This window comes from Panicum hallii, chromosome 2, assembly GCF_002211085.1.
Source record: "Panicum hallii strain FIL2 chromosome 2, PHallii_v3.1, whole genome shotgun sequence".
NCBI lineage: Eukaryota > Viridiplantae > Streptophyta > Magnoliopsida > Poales > Poaceae > Panicum > Panicum hallii.
The window spans coordinates 50,180,547-50,190,724 of record NC_038043.1 but is presented as its reverse complement, the minus strand read 5'-3'; the positions used below and the strand labels follow the sequence as shown (position 1 = coordinate 50,190,724).

At 47.5% G+C, this 10,178-nt stretch overlaps 2 protein-coding genes across 3 annotated transcripts; one reads left to right on the top strand and one right to left on the bottom strand.

Annotated features, from left to right (window-relative positions):
- The first annotated feature begins 1,379 nt into the window (after positions 1 to 1,379).
- LOC112880749 (ranBP2-type zinc finger protein At1g67325-like) lies at positions 1,380 to 4,689 on the top strand. 2 transcript variants are annotated; one of them, XM_025945504.1, is made up of 8 exons: positions 1,380 to 1,534; positions 1,651 to 1,711; positions 2,456 to 2,574; positions 2,948 to 3,161; positions 3,245 to 3,312; positions 3,398 to 3,470; positions 4,047 to 4,159; positions 4,358 to 4,689. In XM_025945504.1, exons 1-8 carry the CDS (start codon positions 1,520 to 1,522, stop codon positions 4,505 to 4,507), a joined length of 813 nt encoding a protein of 270 aa, XP_025801289.1. In that variant the 5' UTR covers positions 1,380 to 1,519; the 3' UTR covers positions 4,508 to 4,689. The 2 variants fall into 2 exon arrangements, with proteins under 2 accessions (XP_025801289.1, XP_025801290.1); XM_025945505.1 differs by having other exon boundaries at positions 1,390 to 1,534; positions 1,669 to 1,711.
- A 108-nt stretch (positions 4,690 to 4,797) lies between these two features.
- LOC112880748 (nucleobase-ascorbate transporter 11) lies at positions 4,798 to 10,155 on the bottom strand. Its single transcript, XM_025945503.1, has 10 exons — positions 9,302 to 10,155; positions 8,462 to 8,559; positions 8,201 to 8,371; positions 6,796 to 6,896; positions 6,566 to 6,701; positions 6,407 to 6,457; positions 6,024 to 6,311; positions 5,696 to 5,930; positions 5,331 to 5,611; positions 4,798 to 5,245 (listed from the first exon to the last, which is right to left on the bottom strand). Exons 1-10 carry the CDS (start codon positions 10,086 to 10,088, stop codon positions 5,024 to 5,026), a joined length of 2,370 nt encoding a protein of 789 aa, XP_025801288.1. The 5' UTR covers positions 10,089 to 10,155; the 3' UTR covers positions 4,798 to 5,023.
- Positions 10,156 to 10,178: the final 23 nt, after the last annotated feature.

The window sequence follows — 10,178 nt, the reverse complement described above, 5'->3', positions numbered from 1 at the left end:
GCTCCACCACACGCAAAACTGCTCGTGCATCCACCTCGTACTGGTTTTGTTCGGTAAAATTAAAAAAATTATTGTTAAAGCCGAGATCCAACGGTCTCTCTATGTTTCAAGCTTCTCTATCCAATTCGCTACCTTCCCCGTTCGCTAGCCAAGTATATTGAGCAGCTTGGACTCGCCATCTCCCTCGTGCTGCGCGCGCCAGGCGATTTCACGCGCTGCCCTCACGCTCCCGCACACCTACCGTCTTCTTGCCGCACTCCAGCCACCCAGGCGCACTTCTTCTTCTCCCCCGCGTCGCCGCCCGTCACGCCGTGCCCCACTCTCACGCGCAGCAGTCGTCGCCCTCAGCCGCTGCAACGCCTCGCTCCCGATGGATGCCGCCACCGCCGCGCCTCACCTCGCTGCCGCTCCTCACCACAGGCACGAGGTGAGGGGCGAGCGGAGGGGGAGGAGAGGGGAGGTCGGAAGGGGAAGGGGAAGGAGGGGCCGCCCGCCATCGCCGGGGTAAGGGGGCAGTAGAGAGGAGAGGAAGAGCGTGAGATAGGCGGAGGGGTCGTGGTGGAGGGGAGTGGCAAGGAGAGGGTGAGGTTGGGGAGGATAAAGAAGGGGAAAGAAAGGTGATGACGTGTGGGATCCACATGTCAGTGCGTGAAGATTGAGGGTTAAAAAAGTTGTTGGGATTTAGAAAGTGGGTAACGCAGATTCTATTGGAGCAAGCAATTGGAGTATGAGTATGGGGAGAAATATTTTTGAAGTGTAAATAGAAAGTTAAAAATGACTAATCCGTTGGAGATGCTGGAGATGCTCTTAGCGCCGAGACCGAATTGACTTCGAGGGGGGTGGGGGGAGCGAGACGAGTCGGCGGCCTCCTCCGCAAGCCCGGCCGAGGATGAGGAGGCCGCCGCTGCGGATGCCGCCTGGCTATTCATGCGGGGGACAATGATCGAGGCGGCGGCGGCGGCAACGGAGTCCGCCGAGCAGCCGCAGAGCGAGGGGAGCGACGACGAAGACGGCCTCGAGCACGCGGCGGAGGCGGCCACCAGCTGGGGGCAATCTGCCGATCAAGCACGCCTAGGCTTACAAATTAATCGCCGTCACCCAGGTTTCCTTTGAATTCTAGCACACGTCTAGAGAGGAGCAAAACTTCCTTTTGCTTCATTTAAAATGACTTTCTAAAATAATCGGTCACCAATGCATGATGCATACTATGCTACGGCCTCGCCAGTCGGCCACCGACGCTGACAGGTGGGACCTTAGAGGCGTCACCCTACCCCACTCACTGCGCTGGTCACCGCGCCGCGCCGCCGCGGCTCGGCGCGTGGCCAGCGCAGCGAATCCACGTACAGCTCACGCTCCCCAACCTATCTATCAAAATCAAAATAAATAAACAAATAAATTTGTGAGCCCCTCTCTCTCTCTCTCTCTCTCTCTCTCTCTCTCTCTCTTCCCCCTTCTCCCGCAGCGGTTCCTCCCTCCCGTCCTCTCGCCGCCGCCGCCGTCGTGTTCCGTTTCCTTGCCGATGGCTTCCGCCAAGGTACTTCCCCTGCCCTTCGGCTCCAATTCCGACCGGTTGTGGGCTTGTGGCCCTGGCCTCGGCCTAGGGTTTGGTATCTGACGTTTTGTCTGTTTGATCGATTCATTTGGGTAAAGTTCGGTGCTGTCGCGCAGGTGGAGAACCGAGGCGCGCTGTCCAAGAGGTCGCGCAACGACGGTGAGATTCTCGGGGAACTCCTTCGCTGAATCGGTGTGATCTGTTTTCGCTCGCTGCTACGCCCTTGTGGTTAGGTTAGGGTTTGGTCGAGTTGGGAATTGGAGATCCTCCCGGGCAGGGTTCTGTTGTCAAGGTCGTAGGATTAGGGATTGATTAATCACGGTATAATTCAGCGCAATGAAGAGAATGAGTGCTCGAGAATTGGCTTGCTAATTCACTGGTCTTCTGTGAGTTCGGTGGGAATTCGTTTGTATTTTGGCATTGAATTTTGTTTTGTTTTGTTTAGCTTAGGCTCGTTAGGCAGTCTGGGTTCAGGTGAACATTTTAGTTGATCCATTTTTGCACGAAGTCCCCATGCTGAATTATTTGCATTCATTCATCGGGTATGTGGTGGCACAATGAATTTTAACAAATTTAGTTCTGAATAGTCCTTGTGCTTGTGTAAATTAGTTTCTCAAGTTTGTAAGGTTATCACCTGAGGAATGTGACTGCTATGTCATATAATGAATTGCCAACATAGTTAGTTTGCAGTGGTTGCTGTCAATGCGCAAAGTTCATGCATGTGTTTATTGATTATCAGTTTCATGGTCTACTTAGCATTGTTGGGAGGAAAACTCCCGGAGTTGAAATGTCCTTTGTGTATTTTACTGTCTTCTTCTGCCACCCTTTTGGGAAAGCAAACTAATTACACTGTCATGTTTTACTTGAGTCTTGGTGGTTACAAAAAGGTTCTACTATTTTCAGTGTCTGTAAGGGAGGGGGACTGGAATTGTCCTCAGTGTGGTAATGTCAACTTCAGTTTTAGAAATGTTTGCAACCGTGGAGCCTGCGGTGCACCCCGTCCATCACCGAGTCCAAGTCCAGTAAGTTGTCATAGATTTTCTCCCCAAGTAATGTCATTAATGATCTGTAGTGTCTCGGTGAACATATGTCAAACACTGGAGGTCCAGAGTTTTATTTGGTTGTTCCCCCTTTCTTTTGCATCCTGCGAAATTATGCGTGTGTATGTTTTTGTATTTATTCACAGTTTTTAGAAATCTTCTGCTATGTATGATGTAAATGATCAACTGTCATCGTCTACTAGTAAAGAAGTTATGATGAATACTTATTGTACTGATTGCTTAAGAATTGGCGTGTTCTATATGACAGCAACATGAAGGCAAATAGGTTTATGCCTCATGTCTGGATTATCAACTGTTTGAGGTGTTTTTTTACTAACTTCTGTTTGTTATACAGAGAATGATGCCAGCACCTCCTTCTGCTGGGTATGATCGGTCACCTCTATTTTACGGAGGGGGTGGTGGGGCGCCATCTCCAATCCCGCTTGGTTCTGGTAGCTATGGTGCTCCATATCCACACCTTGGGATGCGATATGGTTATGGTCCACCAGTAGGAGCTCCTGGTTCATATGGCCTTTTCTCTTCATATGGTCAACCTGGACCGATGGGTGGTTTGTGTTTCTTCCACAGTTGATGATTGCAGTTATTCAACAGTTACTTGATTAGCTTATGATTCTTGTTGGTAATGCCGCAGGCATGGGATATGGCCCTGGACCTGAGCTAGGTCGATATAGCTATGGGTTTAGAGGATCTCCAATGCCGGTATGTCTTCAATATAACCCAAAGCTTGTTATATTGGCGTCTTTTTCTTGGGGGGACTTGCAATTGTTCCTTATGTCTGCAATAGGTTTCTAGCCCATGGTCTGGTGGAGCATTAGTGGAAAACAATGATAACATTGCTTCACGAAAGCGCCGTGGAGGTAAGCAAAAATCTCCTTTTCACATCATTCTACTTTTGATTCCTTGTATTCTGGTTCACCAGCCTTTTTGTAGTTTTAATTACGTTTATTGATGCATCAAGTGATGCATCACAATTTTTTTTTACAACCTTGTCGTTCATATGATTGTTAACAGCCTTAATGCTCAATTTCTATCTTTGTCTAGTGGATTAGTTCAGTCTTGATGTGGCAGCATGTCTTGGACACATATAAGCGTCATAACATTGAAGATCAAATTATATTTACTTGCATTATCATAAGTTGGTGGCTAATAGTTTAACGATTCAGTTACTATTTCATTATTGTGTAGCCTTTAAGTATAATTGAAGCCTAGAAGTATGTTTAGTAATTAATCGGTTCATTCCACAGGCCACTGTGTTGAGAGCTGCAGGGAGTAGATCACCCTTTTCATTTGTGTTAGAACCGTTGTCATATTTCATTCATATTTAAATTGCTGCAGTTCTCTTTCCCCCTTTGCCTCCAGCATGACAACATAGGTTTTGTTCCATTTTTCTTTTGATTTCTCAGCTATTTCTTTATGCGAGTTCTCATCTGTAGGCCCTGATGGACTTTCTGAGGGTGACTGGACCTGTCCCAAATGTGACAATATTAACTTTTCGTTCAGAAACACCTGCAACATGAAGAAATGTGGAGCCCCAAGGCCAACTCCTGTAAGCATGATTATAACTATGGTCAATACAACAACTAACTTTTATTTTCTAAAGAATGTTCTGTGTGGTACTGTAGTATTTTCATGTGGCTTAGTAATTTGGAAGAAATGAGGGTGCCTTTCTGTTTTAAACATTGTGCAAATTAGCAAGAAAGTTTGAGAAAAATGTTTTGCGATAATAACTGTTCCACTCTCGCAGGGAGCTAACATGAGTTCATCTCGCAAGGACAAGGATGCCCCTGAAGGAAGCTGGACCTGCCCAGAGTGCAACAACCTAAACTACCCGTTCCGCACGGTGTGTAACAGGAAAGGATGCTCATACAGCAAGCTGGCCCCAACCAACAACTGAACCCAACCTTGCTATTCCTTGTTGAAATATTGTTGTACCCTAGATTGTGACCTATATTAGTCGTGTAAACTCTGCATAGATGTGTTTCCTGATCTGCTTGGAGATTCTGTTCGTGATGTTTGATTTTACGTATACCTTATTAAATGCTGCAAACATAGGATTATGCTGTGCCTCATTTGCGGCAGCCGCAGATTGTTACAGTTATATTTGCCCCTTGACCCTGAAGCCCCTGAATCTTGCAGGGTGTTTGGGAGAGTTCACCGTAGACAGACGCGAGACGCAATATCATGTCCTCTCTAACATAAACGATAAAGTGCACTAACAGAAACTTTACAAGAGCTGTCCTAACCTAACATTGGAAAACAGGGCCTTGAAGCTAACCGCAGCTAGAGAGGCCCCTAACTACGTATCATCCGTATATATATTCCATATAGTGAATCCTACAATAGAGTGGTAGCAATGGAATAAATAGAATCTTCACCGCCGTGCCTCTCATCAGTAATATGCACATAGCCATTAGATGCCGACGCACTTGGCCCACTTGAACCAGCACGAGACCTTCTCGGGCAACCGGTAGGGTTCCAAGGTTGCAGGATCCACCTCCAGGGACTTTGGGTCTGACCAGATGTACACCCCTCGCTCTTGCCTGCTGCCAGGCACCGTGTTGTCGAGTAGTAGCGCCACAAGGAGAGCCACCACGACATTGATGGATAGGAGCGCATTCACCGCATAGTTCAGCTGCAAGGCAATTTGGACTGTTAGAGCATAATTCAGCGCGAAGATATTCGAGCTACGCAGATGGAGAGGAAGGGGGAGAGCTCACCCCACTGCTGGCTGTGCGGACTGGTCCGCTTGATGCTGCCGCATATGGAAGAAGATAGCTTGGCAGGATAAGAGTGGAGCTGGGTTCGTACTGCTGAAAATATGCAGGGATTGACAGTGAGATGAACAGGGTAAATCCAACTATTATCATGTTCCTGGAGCTTGCTGCTTGGGTGTATCGCAATGTGGATAAGCCGAGTGCAACGATTAGTGCCCAAGTGAAACACAGAACGGAGGCAGCCAAGGCAACAGGTATAGAGGCAAGGAGAGCTCCGATTTTACCTACATCCAAGGAAGCCCACAATTAATAAATAAATGCTGAGATATGAGAAGTGTCACATCATATACAGAAGTGTCACATCATACCAAAGAATGAGAAGATGACTAACAAGGCTGCCCCAAGCTGCAAAGCCCTCCGGCTGGCCATTTTGGTTGTTTCAAGGGTGTGTATGTTCTCCGTTAATGTTGTTGATCCGGTACCTGTACCCCACACTCCAGCAATGAAAGTTGAAATCCCTTCAAGCCCAATCCCTCTGCTGACAACTCCCCGTGTTGGTGGACTTAAATTTACCAGCAGTGAAGCAGCATGGTATGATGAAAGCTGCATATGTAGCGATATGTCAATGCATGAGCATCTAAGCATTATTCAACAGTTATTGAAGAGTGGTTAGTCCTGCTAATAAAAACTACTTACCGAATCAACTGAAGCAACTAGCGAGACTATTATCATGATGATACCCGTCTTGAAATGAAATGTAGGAGGGCCCCATTGGAACGGATAGGGAACCCTCACCCAGGCAGCAGTTTTCCATGCATTAGAAACATCAGTGCGACAGCGCTTCATGGTTTCTAAATGCCTTCTGCATGAATCCAACAGTATGTTTGAACTGGGTATATTTGAACTGCAGCCTTTGAAGTTATATGCTCCACCAGCAGTTAGGAAGAATGCATAAGCCCATACAATTGCGACACTGAGGGGCACCTGCCAATACCGAACCCAATGCAGTCAGAATCAGAACACAACCTAGTACCGCATAAATGGTAATATGAGTCTACAGGACAGGGTTAGAAAAGTACCGCATACACAAGAAAGATACGGTTGCCAAACAGGGATATTTTTCTCATGTACTGAAACGATTAACATACAAACAAACATTAAGCAATCAGAAGGAAGGAAAATAAAATGGTAAAAAATGAAAAAGTCTTGATCATATCAAACAAAAGGCAAGAATATACCAGAGTGCACAGCAGAACCAACAGAATGAGGGGCAGGCTGATTTCTACACAGGTGCCAGCCTGAGGGAAACCATAACTGAAAAACGCCAAACCCACTGCAGCAATAGTTGGTGCCACGACAACTGGATTTATTAACCTGTAAATATGCAGTTAGGTGTTAAAAGATATTCCATTTTTTGTGTTGTGTGTTCGAGACTGTAAAAGTTGGGTGCCTATGTTTCTTGACATACCTCAGAAACAGTGACATAAGACCAGTATATCCTAACATTATCTGGAATACTGAACCAACAAGTATAGCCCCCTGTAATTCTCTCATTATGTGCTTGAATTTCTGCATCACACATAACAAATTTAAACTATTAGACTCATTTGTCTTCAGAAAGGTGAAAATGTTTGCTCATAACAATCTTCAAGGCTAAATCCTTGTCCAGTTAGATGAATATACTATTGCTGAATGTTAAAGCATAGCTCAATGCAAAGCACAGACCATCTCACATCATTTATTGGCTTGCAACATGACTCCACATGCAACATAGCCTCTTATATACGACCACATAAATACATCATTATATGAAGGTCGTGGCTACTGTCAGAAGATCTGGCTGGTGAATATCTATCTTGATTAGGGTCGGTAGGGAGTAGAGATGGAAAAAATTTTGAAAGCGTGAACAATAAACTGCTGCCCTACTGCGAGAGGGAAACATGAGGTTGAGCATCACCCCGAAATTAGGAGTATAAGAACAAGTGGATTTAGCCATCAGTTTTGATAAGTCAATGATATATTTGAAGGGAAGTACAAAAACTTGAAAGGGTGTCAAGATTTAACAACTGAGTGTCAAGAGATGTTTTTACTTGGAGCATAACTTATCGGAGCACATGCACTTTGTGAAATAGCGCTTTTGTTCACTTCCCTTCAAAGATATCATGTCAATTTGCAATATTTAAATGCAATTACTACTTCCATTCAGAGATACCTAAGCATGCTAAGCTCTATAGTCTGCACTGTTGTCTAAAAAAACTCGACCCCTGGAGGATTGACCTCCCCCGAGGTTTGACACGAAAGATAGAAGTTTTTCTCTTCCGCAGGGTCGAGAAAAGGCCACGAACCCTGGCTATCCAGGACATGCCACTGATGGTGAGGCGGCACCTGCGAACGCGTATCACGCTGCAACCGTAAGTGGACCACGCATTTCCTGTTAATAGCACAGCGAGTGGCCTTTTCTTGACTCCGGGTGCGAACCCTGCGTCGAGCAGTGCTCGAACGCGGGCGGCAGGCGCTCCACTGAGCAGCCTTTACCAATGCGCTACGCGCACATTCGCTCTACACCGTTGTCTGAACAGCTGGTACACGAAAAAAGAATGGATGCTTTCCCACTATCACCACAAAGGGCTTTGTATGGAAGAGTGAGATTGCTCCAGTAATGCTCCTAACTCCTAAAGATTTGGATCCAATCCCCACTTTACAGACAGCCACCAATTTGAATCCGAAATGTATTGGCATTTATATCCAGGACAAGTAGAGCTTGACATGCTACATGAGAGACGAGACATCCCATTTGAATATCGCAGAAATCTTTATATGATGCAGGAGGAAAGTGCAGGTAAAGTAAAAGGAGCTCTAAGATAGAATCATACATTGTCACTAAGATTTCTGAACTCCTCAGAGTTCGCAATTACCAACGCTGGAGCCAAATATACAAAAGAGCTTCCTTGAACCAGTGGAAGCCGAGAACCCAAAAAAGTATGAAGTATTGTAGTGAGACCAGAGACTAATAACATGGTGGAAATGACTGTTGCAGTGTCCTCCTGCCACATCAAAGGAATTTATTATTTGACTGTAGTTTTAATGCAAATAAGAGCAAATGAGCAATAAAGGAAATAAGGAAAGAGTCATACATCAGATCCACCCATTGTTGGTACCAGTATCAAAGGAACAAAAACAAGTGAACCAGCTATTGACAGATAATGTTGTATGCCATAAAATATAAGGGGCGCTGCAATTGAAAAACAGAATTACGTCAAGAGTTATCCCAGGAGTTATAATTGGATTGACATCAAAATTTTCAAACACTGAAAGAATCACATGTCAAATATGGACAATATTATTTTCCCTACATCAATAAAATATGAAATATAAATCCAAATAAATATCTCTATGTTTACTAGACTTGATATCTAGGCAACATCAACAGATCAATAAAATAGTTGGTCTCCCTCTAATGTTTCAAGATAACTACAGCAATTTAAAGAATTCAAGTAGTATCAGCCTATCAGGTATATGCAGGACTAGCCTACCCCATGACATAATCTAAAATATTAGATATGTTATGCATAGTCAAATAGAGCGAAAATGCACAGCCAAAATTAGTGATTTCCTAGTTTCTTATACTAAGAAATGCTTTTCAGGTATTATAGTTTTAAGAAACTATAGGTAATTTGCACTGCATACCTCAGTTCCATTTTTCAACTTTTCTAAATTCCAATTGGCACAAGGAAATATAATGGAAACCAGCCACATTGACAATTATGATCAACAAAACCAACTTCGATGAGTAGCAAATAACTGGACATAAATTGCAGTAAGTATGACCACTATCACTATCAGGAGGACCAGTAATTACTCCTAGAAACATCAGTGTCACCAGACTCGCGCAAAATGCAGGTTGCAAGTCGCCATTATATTAGTATATCTCTATGGAAAATGGAGCAATACAAAGTTGGAACCAGCGAACTCACCCCACCCGGGGTTCTCGGTGACGCCGCACCGTAGTCCCGACGCCCCATACAGCGGCGCCGTCTCGGCCGCGGCAGCTTCCGCAGCTCCCTCCTCCTCCTCCTCGTTCGCCCACTGCTCCTGGTAGTACGCGGCCAGCTCGGCGTCCCTCTCCTCCTCCTCCTTCTTCCTCCTTGCCTCGGCCTCCTCCGCCTTCCGCTTGGCCTCGGCCTCCTCCGCCTTCTTCCGCGCCTCGGCGTCCGCTAGCGCGCCGTTCCCGTTCCGGCCCGCATTGGGCACCGCCTGATCCCTCTCGACGCCGCCATTCCTCCTCCGCGCGTCACCGCGCCCGCCTCCTCCCCTCCCCGCGTCCGGGTCCGCCTCCTCGCGGCCGAAGCCCGGCGGGATCTCGAGCTCGCCGCGTAGGTCGATGCGGCGGCGCTGGCGGCCCCCGTGCCCGCCGCCGCGTCCGCGCCCGGCCGCGGGCCCGCGCTCCAGGTCCAGCGGCGGCGCGGGCTCGAGATCGTCCTCCGTGTCCGGGTACGGGTCCCGCCGCCGCTCCGGCGCCGGGCGGCGGGAGGTGGCTGGCGGAGGCGGTGGTGGGGGCTGCGGCGCCGCGGCTGAGGAGTTGGACTCCCCCGAGAAGAAGGCGGAGGAGTGGAAGCCCGTGCGGCGCGCCCAGGAGCGCAGCTCCCGCGGGTTGTGGTCGCGGTTGTTGCCCATGAACGGCGGCACGTCCCTGGCGTCGCCCCCTCCCGCATCACCCGCCCCGGCGCCGCCGCGGCCGGTGGTCCGCCGTGAGCTCGGCATCGCCGCCGCTGCCGCGCCGCCCTGCGCGCTCTAGCAGAGGCAGAGCAGCTGAGCAGCGCAGTGGAGTAGTGTGGAAGCGAAGCGGAGCGG

Bases quoted from the DNA above. Each gene is read 5' to 3' on its own strand.
- LOC112880748 (XM_025945503.1), bottom strand. From the start codon at position 10,088: ATGCCGAGCTCACGGCGGACCACCGGCCGCGGCGGCGCCGGGGCGGGT. The intron at 8,560-9,301 runs GTGAGTTCGCTG...TTTCAATTGCAG, and splicing joins CACCGAGAACCCCGGGTGGG to CGCCCCTTATATTTTATGGC. The intron at 6,702-6,795 runs GTATGTCAAGAA...GCATATTTACAG, and splicing joins CTTATGTCACTGTTTCTGAG to GTTAATAAATCCAGTTGTCG.
- LOC112880749 (XM_025945504.1), top strand. The intron at 1,712-2,455 runs GTGAGATTCTCG...TACTATTTTCAG, and splicing joins CAAGAGGTCGCGCAACGACG to TGTCTGTAAGGGAGGGGGAC. The intron at 4,160-4,357 runs GTAAGCATGATT...CCACTCTCGCAG, and splicing joins GAGCCCCAAGGCCAACTCCT to GGAGCTAACATGAGTTCATC.